At 39.3% G+C, this 21,020-nt stretch overlaps 1 protein-coding gene across 5 annotated transcripts in view; it reads right to left on the bottom strand.

Annotated features, from left to right (window-relative positions):
• CEP126 (centrosomal protein 126) overlaps nucleotides 1-21,020 on the bottom strand; it is a 104,363-nt gene that overhangs the window by 61,197 nt on the left and 22,146 nt on the right. For 2 of the 5 annotated variants that reach the window (XM_042957570.1, XM_042957571.1), the window contains exon 1: nucleotides 1,373-1,562. Coding sequence is in view for 1 of the 5 variants with exons in the window: in XM_042957573.1 (XP_042813507.1) it covers nucleotides 6,399-6,544 (146 nt within the window). In the remaining 4 variants the exon portion in view is untranslated. Of the gene's footprint in view, nucleotides 1-1,372; nucleotides 1,565-6,398; nucleotides 6,545-21,020 lie in introns of those variants that run through there. The other 3 variants (XR_006208047.1, XM_042957573.1, XM_042957572.1) reach the window with 3 other exon arrangements.

The raw sequence follows: 21,020 nt of genomic DNA, 5'->3' as shown, positions 1-21,020 counted from the left end.
TTGAGACAGAGAGAGACAGAGCATGAATGGGGGAGGGTCAGAGAGAGGGAGACACAGAATCTGAAACAGGCTCCAGGCTCCGAGCTGTCAGCACGGAGCCCAACACGGGGCTCGAACTCATGAACTGTGAGATCATGACATGAGCTGAAGCCGGCCGCTCAACCAACTGAGCCACCCAGGCGCCCCAATAAATACTACTTTAAAACTTTTGAAAAAAGAAAATATTTTTTAGAATAGTGTAAATATTTTAAATTTAGATATTTAATTACCCAAAGAGAAACTGTGACCTCAAAATTCACGTCACCAATTTTAAGAATATTTATCTGGAAAAAAAACTGAGAAATGTTCAGGCCCTTCATCCCGGCATGCAAACCACACTGTATTTGATCTCATGACTCCATAAATTTCTGACAAAATTTATTAATATTCTTATGAAGAAAAGGGGAAGGTATAAAAACACCAGCTGATGTTTACTGAGCACTTACCATTACAGACATTATTTTTGAGCATGTTGTAACAAATGTAATCCTCACTACAGCCTGTGAGGCAGATGCTCTTTGAATCTCCATTTTGCAATGGAGGAAACTGAGGCATAGAGAAGGTAAGTATCTTGTTTGAGGTCATAGACCATGTGGACGTTCGTTGACATGCTACACAGTACAACCTCTTACCCAACTCTACTTTGCGTGCGTAGTAGCCACTTTGTAAAGCCCTTTTGCTGGGCACGTTGGTCTCAACGTACTCAACCTCTCCTACTTCTCAAAATACCCTTTCACTTATGTGGTCAAGTTGAAACTCAGCTGTCTTAAATGGAAACTCACCTGCTTAAATGGAGGCATTATTTTGCATTATTTTGCATCACATACTACAGAAAACTCAAGGCCTGGAGGTAGGGTAGCTGACTTTCTAGCTCTCTACAGACACCTCCAAACTGTCTTTCCTCCTTCTCCTTTAAAAACCCTGTATGTTTTCAGGCTTTTTCATTATTGCAATCTTTGTTATTTACCTTAAAATTCTAAAGCAAAGCCAGTACATTATTATGTATGCTTTAGTTCATAGACGGAACTCTAGAGACAGACCATTTCCCTAATTAAGAGGTGATGGCATAATATTCTGATGAATACAGCTGTATGACAGGGCTTGCAGGATATTCTAATCATAAAGGACCAATCCTTTTGAGGCAGATATTGTCAAGTGTTATATATCAACTGGTTTTCTAATTGGTATACTCAATGTCTAACATGGGTTTTTGTTGGTGAAAAGAACAGCCTGGTGAATATCTTGTTGAATGTTAAAAATGGGATTTCTTTGTTGAAATTAAAGGTATTCAAGACAAGTGCATTTTCATAAATATATTTTAATCACTCCCTACCTTTACATGAACAGGGAATAAGAATGCAGGGAGGTCTATATCCTTTACCCTATCGATGATCTCTGAGTCTTGATGTCTACTCAGGCTTGTGTCTGACCGTTAATACAGGAACATTTCTCAATGTCCAATGCCAGATGGCACAGTTCTGTCTCTGGAATGTGGCTGTGTGTATCTCGGCAGACCTCTCATAGAAGGTATAGTTAGAGTACCTACAAGGACAGAAAGCTGGGACTTTATTCAGCTCACTGAACAAGCTGTATGAATGTTCTGTGTCTAGTCATACAAGATTAGAGTCTGAGACTTGCTTTTATTAACCTTCACCACTTGATGCCTATCAAAGAGAGCCTAAACACTAATTTTAATGCTAACTCAGGTCAACAAAGACATTACATCGAAGAGACAGATGTACCTGTATGTTCACCCCAGCATTATTTACAACAGCCAGGAAATGGGAGCAACCTGTGTCCACTGATAGATGAATGGATAAAGAAGATATGGTATACTGGGGCTCCTGAGTGGCTCAGTTGGTTAAATGTCCGACTTCGGCTCAGGTCATGATCTTACAGTTCGGTGAGTTTGAGTCCCGCATTGGGCTCTGTGCTGACAGCTAGGAGTCTGGAGCCTGCTTCGGATTCTGTGTCTCCCTCTCTGTGCCCCTGCCCCACTCATGCTCTATCTCTCAAAAATAAATAAATGTTAAAAAAAATTCAAGAAAAAAGAAGATGTGGTATATATACATTATGGAATATTATTTAGCCATCAAAAAAGAATGAAATCTTTCCATTTGAGACAATGTAATGGACCTAGAGAGCATTATGCTAAGCGAAATAAGTCAGACAGTGGACAAATACTGTATGATGTCACTTACATGTGGAATCTAAACAGAACAAACCAAATGAACAAAACAAACAGACTCACAGAGAGAGGAAACAAACTGTTACTAGGGAGGGCAAAGGTTGAGGGGCTGGTGAAGTGTGAGATAGGTTGGGGGGTTGGATTAAGAGGTATAGACATCCAGTTATGAAATACGTAAGTCATGAGGATGTTATGTACAGCACAGGGAGAATAGTCAGTGACGCTGTAATAATTTTGTGTGGTGACAGATGGAACTAGACTTATTGTCAGGATCATTTAATAACGTATAAAAATAAAGAATCATAAAGATGCATGCCTGAAATGAATAGGATATTATATGTCAGTTATACTTCAGAAAATGAAAACTACCTTAGATCAGTGTACGACCACCCATGACTGCTTCTTGTTGCTGTTAATCTAACGACTCCTGGTTACCACCCCTCATGCGCTGGGGATACTGGAAGCCTGTTATTTTTCAAGTCTTACTGCAGACCACAGCTGCATTCCATCATTTAGCCCAGGAGCTCTGGTTTTTCCAGTTCTTCTACCCTAATATGCTCACTCCAACGGTTTTCTGACCTCATTCAAACCCCCAGCCTGCTGCCCTTCTTTGTAGCACGGGGAAGAGCCGACCACCAGGCTTCCTGGTGAGCTTGCGGTTAGCCTTCAGGGTTTGGGAATAAAGTGAACTAACAGTCAATTAAGTAGTAGTCTTTCATAGCTTTGTTCTTGCTCTTCACTGATAGCACTGGCTTTTCTTAAAATTTTATTTTGACAGGGGCGCCTGGGTGGCTCAGTCGGTTAAGCGTCCGGCTTCGGCTCAGGTCATGATCTCGAGGTCCGTGAGTTCGAGCCCCGCATCGGGCTCTGTGCTAACCGCTCAGAGCCTGGAGCCTGTTTCAGATTCTGTGTCTCCCTCTTTCTCTGACCCTCCCCCGTTCATGATCTGTCTCTCTCTGTCTCAAAAATAAATAAACGTTAAAAAAAATTTTAAAAAAAAATTTATTTTGACATTTTGCATAGATGACATATTCATACTCAGAAGTGAAAAATATACATGATATATTTGGAAGTCTTGCTCTCCTTGGTCACTTGTATATTCTTTCACTGTTTCTTTATGCAAATACAAGCAAATGTAAATACAGTAAAACTTTGGATTGCGGGGAACTTGTTCTGTGAGTGTTCCGCAAGATGAGGAGATTTCTCTAATAAATTTTAACTAGATAAATGAGTGGCTTGCACTTGTTGCAACTCGTTGCAAGATAAAGGAGTGATGCCAAATGTCACATGATCACAACTGAGCCAATGGTTCTTGAAATTCACTTTGGCATACGAGTGCTTTGGTTTATAAGCATGTGTCTGGAACAAATTCTGCTCACAAACCAAGGTTTTACATATATATTTTAATTTTGACAACTACTTCTCAAAATCCATTTTTTGGTTTTTCTTGCTCTACCTACAGTATACACTGGTATGTGTTAAGATTCTATTTTAGGCCCTACCCTCAATCTATGGTCTATATCCTGTTGTTTAGTTTACCTTTCCCATGGCTTCATTTATCAACTATATATCCATTCATTAGTGACTCTTAAATATATACATCTCTATTCTGTATCTTGTTCTTAAGTTTCAGACCCACATTTCTAGTTGCTGATTTGATTTCTCCATTTGGACAAGCCAAAGGAGGCTCAAAATCAATACATTTAAAACTTAATGATCATTCACACTTGTAATCTGATTCATCCATAACCCTGATTAATATGATCATCTACCAAAATCATTAATTCTGTAAAAATGTCTAAAAACGTGTGAGGCTCTCTGCAAAATCCCTAGGGCACTGTTCTCTACCTGGACCCTTGGCACTTTCCATTGATCGTAACTGAAATCTGATTACATCTCCTGAATATATTACCACTTGCCTCCACATCCAGTACAGTGTTTTAATTTAGCAGCTGGACCTCTCTTGCCACAAATAACGAAATAGTCTCATACTAGTCTATCTACTTCAGTGTCTTTACTGGAACCCAACATCCATGTTGTAACTGTAATTATCTTTCTAACAAACAAATCTAATTATAGTAGAGACCCCAAGTTTCCCACCCAATATCCATTTTCCCTTTCTTCCTTGGCAACAGACCCTACATTAATAGTTAGAGAGTAGCAATAGAGCCTTAAAAAAATTTTTTTTTCATTTTTCAGTACCCCCTGCACATGAAGTTGCCAATTATAAATTACACTAAGCAGACAAATGGCTATTTCTAGGAACATAATTTAAAAGGAGCTCAGAGGTACAACCTTTTTTCCTTCACAATTCTTCCTTCTTCATGCCTACAACATGGCATGATGGCTGGAGATCTCGCAGGTGCAATGTGACCATGAGGGTGAAGATATAAATCACAAACTAAGAATAGTTGAGCTGAGAGACAGAGGCATTGGGGTTCCCAGTGACACTGCACAGTCCCCAAATGAGCTGTGACTGCCTACCTCAGGACTTCATATTATCAGAGGGAGAAATAAACCCTGCCATATTTAAGCTGTTATTATTTTTAATGGTGTTACCACCTGCCCTTACTCACTGTGACAGACACAGTAATGGCTTCATTTTCAATTAAAAACCCTTTTTTTTATTTAAAAAAAAATTTTTTTTTTTTTAACATTTATTTATTTTTGAGACAGAGAGAGACAGAGCATGAACGGGGAAGGGTCAGAGAGAGGGAGACACAGAATCTGAAACAGGCTCCAGGCTCTGAGCTTTCAGCACAGAGCCTGACGCGGGGCTCGAACCCACGGACCGTGAGATCATGACCTGAGCTGAAGTCGGCCGCTTAACCGACTGAGCCATCCAGGCGCCCCTTCAATTAAAAACCTTTAAGTGGATTGCATTTTGGAGAAAGACAAAATTCCTAGCATGATATGCAAAGCTCTTTGGGTCCTGGTTCTAACTTAGTTTTTTAGACTTACATTCATTTTTCTTCACTTTTTCCCCACCCTATGCTTCAGGATACACCAAAATACATAATTTATTTACGAAAGCTTTTCCTTCCATTGGGGATTAAAAATTTTTTTTCTCTATGCATGGCAAAATGCTCATTCTTCAAGATTCAAATTAAGTCATTTTTTCAGGGATAATGTCCTTGATGTCCCTGTACAGCTGTAGTTTTCTTCCTTCTGTGTTCACACAGAGCTTCACATATTTTGTTACCACAGCAATCATCAGTTTATTTATTGACATTGTTTACATTATTCTCACCTCCAAAATAAGCTGTGAGATCTTTAATGGTAGAGTAGGACTAGATTTCTCTCTGTCTCAGCCCAGGGCTAAGTACAATGTAGTACAACGTATGTTTGTTGAACATAAAGGTTCTGCCTGTCCTTTTCTTTTTGAAGCTTTGACATTTTATTCTTAATTCTGTGTTGCTATTTAAGGTATAAAAAATGTAGATGTGATACCAAAGAATCAACCATACTCATATTTAGATTCTTAATAGGTTCCAGGTCTCAGATTGTTGGATTGTATCACTTTGTACACTTTATTTTTATTTAAATGTTTCTCAAACAGGAATTTGAACCAAAATGTGAATAAAATACCAGAATGAATGTGACACTAATTTACTGAACCTAAATGTTAAATTTTCTTTTTACTAAATCAGTTTTAAAAAGACAAAGCATTGTGAGCCAGGATATAGTAGAATCAAACTTGCAAGCTTTCAAAATTTACTAATAGAGCCAACAAAATATTCTCCAAGTTAAAGCTAAATCAAATTACAATTTTTCACTTGGTTAAAACCTTATTACTCAAAGGCATATTTTTTTAGTTTGAATTTATACTTCCTTTATTTATTTTTTTTTTTAATTTTCTTTTTTAATGTTTATTTTTGAGGGGGAGAAAGAGGGCAAGCAGGGGAGGGACAGAGAGAGAGAAAGACGCAGAATCTGAAGCAGGCTCCAGGCTCTGAGCTGTCAGCACAGAGCCCAACACAGGGCTTGAACTCAAAAACTGTGAGATCATGCATGATCTGAGTCAGAGTTGGACGCTCAACTGACTGAGCCACCCATGTGTCCCTATATTTTCTTTCTTAATTTATCATTTTACTGCCTACTCAATATTGAATATTGAATATTAGATATAACTTTCATTTTTGTTCTCAAATTGTTCTAGAGATTAAGGTACCTGCTCTCCTCCGTTGTGAAAGAGGAATATGGGCACGTTGGAATTTTTCAGTGACTTCTTCAAACTTCTCTTTTCTTTGTTGAAGTATTTGTTCTCTGATTTGTTGTTCTCTTTCTTCTTGTTCTTTTCGTTTCTCTTCAAAAGCTCTATATTTAAAACACAAAGTAGATAACTGAATTAGGGATTAAATTTTAAAAATCTCAATACAGAAAATAGCTTCAAACTAGTGATTTATTATACAGTGATGTTTTCATATTTCAAAAGTCTACTTACTTAGAAACAAATTAAAAAAAAAAGGCCCTTAGCTAAGAATTTTAATATCTTTATATGTGGTAATTCCAGAACCTTATCCAGGCCTGGCAGGCCTACATACATGTTTCCACCTCCCAAAGCCTGCTGTGGAAGCATTCTTTACTATTTTCTGGAATGTGAAGAGCTAATTCATTGGTGAAAGAATCAGTCTTACAAATTATGGGGCAGTCAGGACAATGCTGTATATTTCTTTTTGTCTTTTAGACCAAAAGTTTAAAATTGGCTGTCATGATAAGTCTGAAGTATGCTAAAAATCCATGCAATTTACATAAAAATCTTGATTTCCACCTCCTCTGGAAAATATGTAAGATTTGTCAAGTATGAACTCCTATTCACACATTCCCTATTTTTCTTAACTTTCCTATTTCATTTATTTCTGATTGCACCTGGGCACTTGAGTTTATATTCTCTAGTTTCATCTGTTTCAAAAAATTAATTTTGCTTGTGAAAAATATATGTGTGTGTGTTTCAATAATTATTTGCTAGACAATGAAAAAAATGGAAAAGGAGGCTTGCAATTCACTGGTTGAGAAACTGCCAAGTGGTTCTCCTCTTTAGAAAGCATGGGGCTGAGAGGTGGTAGGTAAGAAGTCTTTAAGATTTTTAGTTCCATGCATTACTATTAACCATCCTTCCAAAGGCCTTCACTGGCTGGAGCATTATTCTATTCTAAATAACTCAGATTTAGGGAAGTACACTTCCGGGAAGTAGGGATACGTATATTTAAGTGGTCTTACCCCAGTGGTAGGTAGGAGATAGTGGGTTTGACGCAACAATTACAACACTGTATTGTGAACTTCATAACATGCAGACATAAAGAAGTCCATGAGCAAAAGGATGCCAACATGGGGGTGGGACTAATAGAATCATAAAGTTGAAGGATCCTTATATTTATGTGAAATGGTCCAGTTATAACTCTAAATAGTTAAGAATGAATATTATACTGCCTAGAGGAGCCACTAAAAAAAAAGTAAAATTGAAAATTTTTTGACTAACTCAAAGGGAGGCAGGAAAGGAAGAAGAAACAAGAGAAAAAAAAATAGAATTGATAGAAAACATAGTTAAATGAGAGACCTACATCAAACTGCTTTAAGAATTATTAGATGTAAAAAGACTAAACACAAGGCAGAGTCTTGTTTTTGGGAGACAGTTCTCTGTAAATATTTCGTATTTCTGCACAGCCCAGGTTCTCTGAATGAAGACATTCACAGCCAACTTAAGAGTGTGTGTGTAGACAGTGTAGTATAGTAAAGCAAAGAAAGGTCTCCCTTCCTGGAGACATGGGGTAGCGAAGATAAAGATCTCTCTCTTCTCCAAAGAGTGCTTACACTCCAGATCAAACATAAGGTTTCCTTCTCTCTGAAGAAGGGGATAGCAGCGGCCATGTAGTTTCCACGTGTCGTGGTTCTTAGTCTGTAATGAACTAGTTCCTACTCTGTGCAGGAGCCATCTGGCCCTCATAGCATTGCCCTTTGGGGAGTAGACTAGGAAACTGACACAAGACATTGCTTTGGCTACGCTTTTTCCACGAGTGATACACAGTTTGTTTTCTTTCAGCCTGCCACAATACATACGAAATAGTGGTAAGCTAAAAAAATTAGCTTGCTTGTCAAAACCTCAGATCCTATACAGTTCTTCACAGTTTCTGACTTAGCACTTGCTAGACTGAATATAACCAAGACACAAGAGGATTTCCACAAACACAGGTTGAAAGCAAAAGGATGAAACAGTAGAAGACATTTACTAAATTAATAGCAGACAAAGTAGGCATTAAGACAGGGAGTATTACCAGAGATGAAAACAGTATTTCATAATGATAGAAGGGTCAGTTCATCAGGACTACATAAAAATCATAAATATGTATGTACCTAATAAGAGACCTTCAAAATACATGAAGCAAAGAACTAAAGGGAGAAACTGATGAATCCATGATTGTAGTTGCATATTGCAACATACCTCTCAATAATTGATAGAACAGTCACAAAAAAAATATCAGTAAGAATACAGATTTGAACAACACTATCAACTACCTTGACCTTGTTGATATTTACAGAACAACTATTTAGGCCCAACAATTGCAATACATATTCTTTTTGAGTGCAACATAAGAAATCTTACATTGGCCCATAAAACAAATGCCAATGAATTTCATAAGATTTAAATCTTAGAGTATGTTCTCCAATTAAAAAATAGATTTATATTAGAAATCAATTATGGTATCTAGAAAAGCTCAATAATTGGAAATTAAAATAAAACAAGAACATACTTCCAAATAAGCTATAGGTCAAAAAAAAAGAAATCAAAAGGGAAGTAGCAAAACAAAATGAACAAAATGAAAATGCAGCATACCAAATTTATTGAGTGCAGTTGTTCAGAGGGAAATTTATCTTATTATTTTTTTAATGTTTATTTAATTTTGAAAGAGAGGGAGCAGAGGATCCTAGGCAGACTCTGCATTGACAGCAGCAAGCCCGATGTGGGGCTTGAACTCATGAACCGTGAGACCGTGGTCTGGGCCTAAGTCGAATGTCTAATCGACTGAGCGACGCAGGCGCCCCCGGAGGGAAATTTATAACTTTAAATGCCTACAGTGGAAAAAGATAAAAACTTTAAATCAGTGATTTTAGTTCCCACCTTAAGAAGATGGAAGACGTGCAACTTTATTCTTTGGTAAGAAGAAAGGAATGAATAAAAGAAGAAAGCAATGAAACACTAAACTAAAAAATAGAGACCACACAGACTAAAGTTGTGTTTGAAAACTTTAGTAAAATTAATAAACTCCTACCAAGAATGATGAATGAAAAAAAAAAAAAAAGAGTGAAGAAAAAAAAGTAAACAAAATGATCACTCTCATGAATGAAAGATAGGCTATCACTACCAATACCACAGACATTAAAAGAATAATATGACCAACTTTCTGCTAATAAATTCAACAACTTAGATAAAATGGATCAATTTCTTGAAAGAATCAACTTAGCAAAACTGACAAAAAAATACAAAAACTTTATTAATAAATTTAATTTATAATTAGTAAGCTTCCTACAAAGAAAACTCCCTGTTCAGATTTTTTATTACTTTTTGTCAAACATTTAAAGGAGAAATAACAATCATAGAAACTTTTTCCAAGTATAGAAGTAGAGGAAACACTTTCTCAACATATTTTATTTATTAAAAAAATTTTTTTTAATGTTTATTTATTTTTGAGAGAGACACAGTGCAAGTGGGAGAGGGGCAGAGAGAAAGGGAGACACAGAATCCGAAGCAGACTCCAGGCTCTGAGCTGCCAGCACAGAGCCCTATGTGGGCTCAAACCCACATGAGATCATGACCTGGGCTGAAGTCAGACACTTATCCAACTGAGCCAGCCAGGCATTCCCCCCACCACCCACAACATATTTTATAAAGCCTGTAAAACCTTGATCTCCAAACCTCACAAAGATATTACAAGAAATTTACAGACCAAACTGTACACAAAAATCCTTCACAAAATATTAGTAAATAAAATCCACCAGTTTATTAAGAAAACTCCCACATCACCAAATGAGAGTTACCCTTAGAAGGCAAGGCTGACTTGATATCTCAAAATTAACCAGTAAAAGAAAAATAAGTAAAAAATATAAAGGGGTGACTGGATGGCTTAGTCAGTTGAGCATCCGTCCGACTCTTGATTTTGGCTCAGGTCATGATCTCAGGATTGTGGGATCAAACCCTGCATCAGGCTCTGTGCTGGGCACAGAGCCTGCTTGAGACACACTCTCTCTCTCTCTCTCTTCCCCCTGTCTCCATCTGCCCCTCTCCCCTGCTCACGTGCTCTAAAACAAACAAATAAATAAATGTCAAAGTTAATCAGTAAAATTAACCACACTGACCAAATAAAGGAGAACGGCTGTATGACAATATTGAATACATGTTCATGATAAGAACTCTCAGCACACCAGGAATGAAAGGAAACCTCCCCAATCTGATAAAGGGCAATTATCAAAAATCCCTAGTTAGCAGCACAGTTAACTGTAAAATAGTTAATACTTCCCTCTCCAAAGGGACAAAAGGCAAAAAAGCTCATTATATTGCCTCTATTCCCCATTACACTGGAGCGCCTAAAAAGTTCAATAAGGCCAACATAAAAACAAAAGGCACATCAATTGGAAAGATGAAGTTAATTCCCTTTATTTCAGATGACATGATTATACAAACAGAATATGCTAAGGAATTTAAAAATAACTCCTAGAACTAATGAGTGAATTTAACAAGTTCTCAGAATACAAGGTCAATGTAGAAAAATCAATGATATTTCTACATATAACAATGGAAAATGAAATTTAAATCCATTTAAAACAGCATCATAGAATTTGAAATACTTAGGAATTATGTAACAAAAAACCATGTAAGGGGGCACCTGGGTGGCTCAGTTGGTTGAGCGGCCGACTTTGGCTCAGGTCACGATCTCACGGTACATGAGTTCGAGCCCCGCGTCGGGCTCTGTGCTGACAGCTCAGAGCCTGGAGCCTGTTTCAGATTCTGTGTCTCCCTCTCTCTGACCCTCCCTCGTTCATGCTCTGTCTCTGTCTCAAAAATAAATAAACGTCAAAAAAAATTAAAAAAAAAAAAAAAACCATGTAAGAACTTCACTTTGAAAACAGAAAATACTGCTAAAAGAAATTATACAAACAACAACAAAAAGAAAAAAACAGGAGAGAGGAAAGGAGAAATATACTGTGTTCATGGATTTCATGTATTACAAGACTCAATATTGTTATATCAATTCTTTCTAAATTGATCTGTATGTTCATCATGGTATGTTCAAAACCATGCAGGTTATTTATATGGAAAAGCAAAAAATACCAAGAAGAGACAAAACAATCTTGAATTAAAACAAAACTGGAGGGTGTGGCGCCTGGGTGGCTCAGTTAGTTGAGCTTTGGTTCAGGTCATGATCTCAAAGTTCATGACTTCAAGCCCTGCATTTGGGCTCTGTGCTGACAGCTCGGAGCCTGCTTCGGATTCTGTGTCTCCCCCTCTCTCTGCCCTTCCCCTGCTCACAATCTCTCTCTCAAAAAATTAGTAAACACCAAACAAACAAGCAAACAAATCTGGAGGGTGTGCACTGCCTTATTTCACCATGAAACAGTGGTTCTCAACTGGGGGCAATTTTGCCCCTTCCCTCTCAGTAAATATTTGGCAATGTCTGAAAACATTTTTAATTGTGCCACCACTGGGCATACTATTGGTACCTAGTAGGTAGAGGCCAGGATACGTCCCATAATACATCTCATCCAAAATGTCAGCAGCGTTGTTGAAAATCTCTGCCATAATGCCACAATAAGCGAGGCAGTGTAGTCCTGGTGTAAGGATAAACAGACCAATGGAATACAATATGGAATACAGAAATAAACCCCCACATACATGGCCAATTCATTTTTTTAAAAATATTGTTTATTTTTTTTTAATGTTTATTTATTTTTGAGACAGAGAGAGACACAGCATGAGCAGAAAGGGGCAGAGAGAGAGGGAGACACAGAATGTGAAGCAGGCTCCAGGCTCTGAGCTGTCAGCACAGAGCCCGACGCGGGGCTCGAACTCACGAACCACGAGATCATGACCTGAGCCGAAGTCGGATGCTTAACCGACTGAGCCACCCAGGCACCCCACGGCCAATTCATTTTTTAAAAAGGTGGCACGGCCACTAAACATAGAAAGGAATCATTTTTCAACAGATGCTGCTAGAACAACTGGACCAACTCATAAGAATAAAGCCCAGCCTTACATAAGAGCACAGATGCAGACTCTGATATGGATGGTAAGCCTAAAAGCCAAAACCAGAAACTTTCCAGAAAGAAACAAGCAGACACTCTTCATAACCTTGGAATAGACAAAATGTCTTCCGGAGTACACAAAAAGCTTTATCTATAGGGGCTCCTGCGTGGCTAAGTCACTTCAGCAACCGACTCTTGATTTTGGACAGGTCATATCTCACGGTTTGTGACTTTGAGCCCCATGTCAGGCTCTGTGCTGACAGTATGGAGCCTGCTTGGGATTTTCTCTCCTTCTCTCTCTGCCCCTCCCCTACTTGCACTGTCTCTGCTAAATAAACTTTTTTAAAAAGATGTTTATTGGGGCACCTGGGTGGCTCAGTCGGTTGAACATCTGACTTCGGCTCAGGTCATGATCTCGCTGTCTGTGAGTTCAAGCCCTGTGTCGGGCTCTGGGCTGACAGCTCGGAGCCTGGAGGCTGTTTCAGATTCTGTGTCTCCCTCTCTCTCTGACCCTACCCCACTCATGCTCTGTCTCTCTCTGTCAAAAATAAATAAACATTAAAAAAAATTTTTTTTAAAGATGTTTATTTATTTTGGAGAGGGAGTGAGCACAAGCAGGGGAGGGGTAGAGAAAGAGGGAGACACAGAATCTGAAGCAGGCTCCAGACTCTGAGTTGTCACCACAGAGCCTGACATGGGGCTTGAACCCACTGAGAGATCATGACCTGAGCCGAAGTCAGATGCTTAACTGACTGAGCCACCCAGGTGCCTCAAGCTTTTTTTTTTTTTTTTTTTTTTTAATCACTAAATATAGAACAAAAAACTGACAAACTATACTTCATCAAAACTTAAAACTGCTTTATGAAAGATTTTATGAAGTAAATAAAAAGGCAGGCCATAGACCGGAAAAAAATACTTGCAATATGTATCTCTGACAAAGGAACTATATCCAGAATATATAAAAAAATCTTACAACTCAAAAAGAAGACAAATAATCCAATTAAAAATGGACAAAATGGGGCGCCTGGGTGGCTCAGTTGGTTAGTGTCTGACTTCGGCTCAGGTCATGATCTCACAGTTCATGGGTTCGAGCCCTGCCGCAGGCTCTGTGCTGACAGCTCAGAGCCTGGAGCCTGCTTCAGATTCTGTGTCCGTCACTTTCTGCCCCTCCCCTAGTCATGCTCTGTCTCTGTTTCTGTCTCTCTCTCAAAAATAAATAAACGTTAAAAAAAATTTTTTTTAAACGGACAAAATATTTAACAGAGATGTCACCAAAATCACATAAAAATAGGTAAGCAGGGGAGTCCAAATTACAACTACTTCATATCTACTATACAGCTAAAATTAAAAAGAATGACATTGCTGGTGGGTGTGTAAAATGGTTAGTCCTTTCAGAAAACTTTGTGACAGTTTCATATATGGATAAACACAAATGTACCCTAGGATGTAGTAATTCTACTTCTACTCAGGGGAAATGAAACATATGTCCAGAACAAGATGTCTTATAGTAACTGATTCTCTCATGTTTTACAACTTCAGCTTGAATTATCTTTCAGTCGGCAGCTTTATTAATAGCCTCAATTATAACAACCTAATGTCCATCAATACGAGAATCGATAAACAAATTATGATATATCCTTACAATGCAAAACCACTCAGCACTAAAAAAGGGATAAACTAGTGATATAGGCAAAGACATCGGTAAATCTCAACATTAAGTAAAAGAAACCATTAACAAAAGTGCAAGGACTGGCACAACTAATTCTGATGACAGAAATCAGAACAGTGGTTGTTGAGGGGTGGAGACTGATGATAATGGATTTGAAAGTATATGCAAGGGAATGACAGGGACAAACCAGGGAGTCAGAAGCTCAGTTTGAATAGAAGTGAGAACTCAAGTGATAAGAATAACAAAGAAAGGGTGATAAGATAGATGGACTGGGGTGGGGTCTTACAATTGCTAAACTCAGGGTACAAGAGGAAGTGACACGGAGAGGCAGGTGGTACAGATCATAGATTGAGATTCCAGGAACTGAAATTTTGGAGGTGGAGAAATAATTGGTGGTAGCTGAGGTGAGATGCCATTGAATGGGTGAAGTTCAAGAAAATGATAGGTCACTATGTTGAATGGGTGATCTATGAAGATACTGAAATTACAAAGAATGATCACTGGAATAGTGGTTGAAAGGGCGGGCCTACGCCGGCCGACTCCATCTTGTTCTGTGTCCTTCACCTTGACCACGCCTCCTCTCCTTGAGTAACCTCCCGCTCACCTGCCTAACAGGACTCCGACCCGACCCTTCCCCAGCCTATGGGCTGAGGCCACAGCCATTACCTCACCAACTGCCCGTAGGCCCCAATAAAACCTTTGTCCTTTTGAAACTCCCTCTCTCTCCCCAGCATCTCACCGCTGCGTAGTGCAGGTAGGGGACTGAGCTCGGGCTAGCTCGAATAAAGGCTCTTTGCTTTTGCATCAGACTCGGCTCCCTGGTGGTCTTTGGGGATCACGAATTCTGGGCATAACAGCGGTAAGGAGGCAAGAAGAGCCAGGTGCTAAAACTTTCAAGCAATGACACAGAGGATCTATAGAGCATCATAGTAATAGTGACATTATTACGACAGGTAATAGTGTAAGACAGGTAAGACAGGTAATAGTGAGCAGTACAGTTAGATAGCATGTGCTTTAAAAGATCTTGGGGACCAGGGCACCCTGTACCCACTCTGGCCCATATCCACGTTAGCTATGGCTATTCCAGCAGGGTAGTCACAGCATAGATTGCCCTGGGATCCCCAGCCCATGCCAGACATAGCTCCAGTCACCAGGCACGCACAGTCTACACAAGGAACAATGACACACAAGACCATTCCATCATGTTTAGGAGAATTATCTGTTCCTCCTGATTCATAGAAACAAACACAGAAAGTCAAGCAAAATTAAGACAAAGGAATATGCTCCAAGTGAAATAAGACAAAACCTCAGAAAAAGAACTAAATGAGGAGAGAAAAAAATCTACCTGATAAAGAGTTTAAAGTAATGGTCTTCAAGATACTCACCAAACTGGAGAAGAGTGGTTGAACTAAGTGAGAACTTTAATAGAGAGAGAAAACATTAAAAAAGAACCAATCAAGATTTGAAGCATACAATAACTGAAATGGAAAATACACTAGAAGGAATCAACAGGAGATTAGAAGATGCAGAAGAATGGATCAGCAATCTGGAAGACAGGGTAATGGAAAAAAAAAACTCCTAAGCTCGACAGCAAAAAGAGGAAAAACAAAAAGATTGGTTAAAGGATCTCTTGGACAACATCAAACAGACAAATATTTGCATCACAGGGATCTCAGAAGGAGAAGAGAGAGAGAAAGGAACAGAAAGCATATTGGAACAAATAATAGCTGAAAACTTCCCTAACCTGGGGAAGGAAACAGACATCCAGGTTTGGGAAGCACAGAGAGTTCCAAACAAGATGGACCCATGAAATTCTCTCTACACTGACACATAATAATTAAAACACCAAAGATGAAAAACCAAGGAAGAATTTTAAAAGCAACAAAGATGGGAGCACCTGGGTGGCTCAGTTGGTTGAACATCCGACTTTCGCTCAGGTCATGATCTCACAGCTCATGAGTTCGGGCCCTGTGTCAGGCTCTGTGCTGCCTGCTTTGGATTCTGTGTCTCCCTTTCTCTCTGCCCCTCCCCGGCTCATGCTCTGTCTCTCTCTCTCTCTCTCAAAAACAAATAAACATGAAAAAAAAAAAAGAAAAAAAAAAGCAGCAAAAATGAAGCAACTAATTATGTATGAGGGAAATGCCACAAGGCCATCAGCTGATTTTTTTCAACAGAAACTTTGTAGGCCAGAAGGCAGTGACATGATATATTCAAAGTGCTAAAAGGAAAAACCCTAGAACTAAGAATATTCTGCTTAGCAAGGCTATCACTCGGAACAGAACGAGAGATAAAGAGTTTCCCAGACAAACAAAAATTAAAGGAGTTAATTTACTACGAAACCAGCCTTACAATAAATGTTAAAGGAACTTCTTTTAGGGTAAATGAAAAGGCCATAATTAGAAAATTATAAAAAGAAAAAATACCATGAGTAAAAGCAAATATACACTAAAGGTATAAGAGCAAACATTTGTAAAGCCAAAAAGTTAAAAGACAAAAGCAGTAAAATCAATTTTATCTAAAAACTTAATTAAGGGGAACTCAAAAAACATAAAGATATAAAATATGACAATATATACATAAAATACAGAAGAGGAAGTAAAACTGAAGTTCTTTTAGAATGTGATGCTATATTCTTAGGATATAATATATGAGTCTCATGATAACCACAAAGCAAAAAACTATAGTAGATACAAAAAGGAAAGAGAAAGAAAGCCAAGTCTAACACTAAATAAAGTCATGAATTACAAGGAAAGAAAGCAAAAGAAGAAAGGGACAGAGAACTATAAAAACAACCAGAAAACTATGAACCAGATGGCAATAAGTACATATCTATCAATAATTACTTTAAATGTAAATGGTCTAAATGCTCCAGTGAAAAGACATGGGAGGGTCTCCATGGGGAGGAAGAGGATTGAGGACCAAGGGTCTGCTGCCTCCCCTTTGTGCTGTGGGACCAGTTCTTTCACGGGGGGGGGGGGGGGGGGGGGGGGGGGGGGAGGGGGGGCGGAGGGGCAGGGGTGGATACCCATCCCCCTCTCCCAACAGTGTCAAGGACATGTGATCGGTGCTGAGCTATGGGTGTAGCTCCAAGGACTGGAGACCTCAAGTGCTCTGGGAGGACAGACAGACATACCTCCCCATCCCCAGCTGAGGAAGACACATTTTCATTCAAGGGCTCAGAGTGGGCCGTGGCCAGCATAGCTTCAGCAGCGGGAGGAGCACAGTGTGACATCAGTGCAGTGGAAGACACAGCTCTGTCCTGCTGCGGCCACCCGGCCACCCGGGAGGAGCCTTGTAACAAGAGTCAATGTGGGCGCCTGGGAGGGCGGTGGGGCAGGAGGACCCGAAACTCACCACACCCAACAGATACACCTTGGTAAAAGCCACATGGGTCGGCAAACCCCGAAAACAACCCAAAGAGTGGCCAGTCTCTCCACAGTTAACAGTAGAGGGGAGGCCACATCAAGATGGGTGGGAGGGTGGAGATGTGGCCAGGAACCAAACTTCCAGTGAGATTAACCACGAACGAACGGGAGGGTCACCACAGGCATGAAGAAGGCATGGAACTGGACCCCCCACCAGGCTCCCCAGACACAGGGGCCCTGCACCGGGAGGACAGATCCCTAGAACATTTGGCTCTGAAAGCCAGTGGAGCCAAACTTCTTGAGATTTTACAATCATAGGCTTAACTCTGGGTACTTTAAAATCTGTGAGCTTAGCTCCGGGAGAGGGAGAGGGTGAGGGCTACAGGAAACGGAGTCCCTGTCCTTAAAGAGACAGCTAACAAACCACCGCTGTGAGCTTTTGAGCTAAGGCATAGAAACAGCAGTTCGCAAAGTGCCTGGAGCACACAGGAAGAAGATTTAGTTACTAACCCCAGAAATTTGCTGGAGGGCCAGGGATCTTAAGGAGGCTTCTCACTTCTCCAAGAACAAACGATCTGGTACAAATCTGGACAGTGACATGCAGAAGAATGAACCTGGACCACTTTCTTACACCATACGCAAAAATAAACCCTAAATGATTTAAAAACCTAAATGTCAGACTCCAAACCATGAAACTCCTAGAAGAAAACAAAAGATATCCAAATAATCTCTTGGACATCAACCATAGATGTCCTCAGGCAAGAAAAACAAAAGCAAAAATGAACTATTGGGACTACCCCAAAATAAAAATCTTTCGCACAGCAAAGAAAACCACTGACAGAATGAAAAGGCAATGGAAGAAGACATTTGCAAAATGATATATCTGATAAGGGCTTAATATCTAATATAAATAAAAAAATTTATACCACTCAACACCAGAAAACCAAATAATCCCATTAAAGATGGTTAGAGGACCTGAATACACATTTTCCCAAAGAAGATACACAGATGGCCAATAGGTACATGAAAAGATGGCTGTCACTCATCATCAGGGTAATGAAAATCAAAACCAAGTGAGGTATCACCTCACATCTACCGGAATGGCTGTTATTAGAAAGGTAAGAAATAATAAGTATTGTTGAGGATGTGGAGAAAAAGGAACTCATGCGCACTGTTGGAGAAATGCAAACTGGTAGAGCCACTGTGGAAAACAGTAGGAAGGCTCCTCAAAAAACTAAAAAGAGAAATATCACATGATCCAGTAATCCCATTATTGGGTTTTTACTCAAAGAAAACAAAACATGAATTCAAAACGATATATGCACCCCTATGCTTATTGCAGGATTATTTACAATTGTCAAGATATGGAAGCAATCTAAGTGTCCATCAATAGAGGAATAAAAAAGATGTAAATATATACATATGTGTACACACACACACACACACACACACACACACACTGGGATATTACTTAACCATAAAAGGGAATGAGATCTTGCCATATGAGACAACACAGATGGACCTAGAGGGCATTATGTTCAGTGAAGTAAGTCAGACAGACAAAGACAAATACCATAAGATTTCACCTAGCAGATCTAAAAAGCAAAAGAAACAAAGTAGAAACAGATCCACAAGTAGAAAAAACTGGTGCATGCCAGAGGGGAGAGGCATGGGGGAAGGGGCAAAATGGGTGGAGGGGAGTGGGAGATTCAGGGGGATGAAAGGCACAGCATAGGGAACACAGTCAATGATATTGTGACGGTGTTGTATGGGGATAGATACACTTATGGGGAGCATAAGGTACAGAGAGGGCCAATCACATTGTACACCTAAAACTAATGTAACAATATATGTCGACTCTATTCCAGTTAAAAAAAAGGGTGCCTGGGTGGCTCCGTCAGTTAAGTGTCTGACTTGATTTTGGCTCAGGTCATGATCTCACCCTTAGCGAGACAGAGCCCCGCGCAGGGCTCTGCGCTGACAGTGTGGAGCCTGCTTGGGATTCTCTCTCCTTCTCTCTGTTCCTCCCCTACTCATGTGCAAGTGCATGTGCACACTGTCTCTCAAAATAAATAAACTTAAAAAAAGTTAAAAAAATAAAAGAGCTAAGGGATTTTAAAGAAAAGTGCAATGGTTAGAAGAGACAATGAAAAGCAATAGTGACTCTTCAGGCCTCATCCTGTGTGTCTATCAAGTCTCTACTATAGTGTCTTAACACACTTCCCACAATATCACCTACTCCTTCCCTCCCACATTCTTTATCATAAACAAAAATAGAAGCTGTAAGCAGAGAATTTGTTCCATACCTAAAAATCACTTGTATCCATATTTACCTCAATTTGAGTTCTAACAAATTTCTAATACAATCACATGTCTTCAACTCCTTTGTCTTACTTTTCCTTTCGGTTAAACATTCCCATGTCTGCTCTCTTCCAAAAGGCACCGACTATACTTATGGGTAATTGCTTATGTAACTGACTTTTGTCTTTGGGACAGGGGATACAATCAGGATTGTAGGGACTGATGTAGAAAGTAAGTTTGGGAGAAGGCTTCTGGCAAAGCAAAGTTCATCACTGCACATAAGATGGACTGTGAAAAGGGAATAGGACACCACTCATTTATCACGGCCGGGCAGTGCATCAGAATTTCATGTGTACGGTCTTGCTTTAGCCCACAATTCTGGGAGTTGAATATTTTACAAATGAAAGAAATGAGTCTTAGAAAGGGTAAGTAATTTTTTCAAGGTCACATAATCACTAAATAGAACAAACAGGGAGTCTAAGCTAGGCAGTCTGACTCTTCCTGGTTTTTAATCACTTTCCTAGAGACCATATAACAGACTTTCTATAACTTTTCTCAAGGCACCTCTATTCTCAACATCGACACATACACAACTTTGCCTTCCCATGGAATCCTAAGCTTAACTTACCATAGTGTTTATCTTACTAAATTGTAATTATCTGTTTACTTTTCTGTATTGCTTATTAGACTTTAAGTATCACAAGACAGATAATGTGTCAGCACATAACATAGTGCTTGAAACATAATAGGAACTACATAGAATTGCTGAATAAAAGAATTAATTGTATTTTAACTATCTTCCCCATCAGATGCTAAGTTTATTGAGTGTGGGGACTGAAATTTTAATTTCTGGAATTTTGGTGCCTAACACCAAGCCTTGAACCTGAAAGATGTTTAATACATAATTGCTGAATGAATGCTTGTTCATATGTCAGCTTCAAATATAATCAGAGCACTTCTAAAAGCGGTTATTTATTATTTTGATTTAATAATTTATCTGCTGGGAATATAACGGTAAGCAAAAATAGATGTGATCTGTGCAGTTTTTTTTTTTTAATTTTAAACAGTGAAAGCACATGAGTGGTGGAGAGATGCAGAGGGAGAGAAAAAGAGAGGGAGAGAGAATCTTAAGCAGGCTCCCCACTCAGCATGGAGCCTGATGCAGGGCTCGATGCCACAACTCTGGGATCATGACCTAAGCCGAATCAAGAGCTGGACTCTC

Source organism: Panthera tigris, chromosome D1, assembly GCF_018350195.1.
Source record: "Panthera tigris isolate Pti1 chromosome D1, P.tigris_Pti1_mat1.1, whole genome shotgun sequence".
Classification (NCBI taxonomy): domain Eukaryota; kingdom Metazoa; phylum Chordata; class Mammalia; order Carnivora; family Felidae; genus Panthera; species Panthera tigris.
Note: the sequence above shows the minus strand (reverse complement) of the source record. Positions and strands in the feature narration are given on the sequence as shown.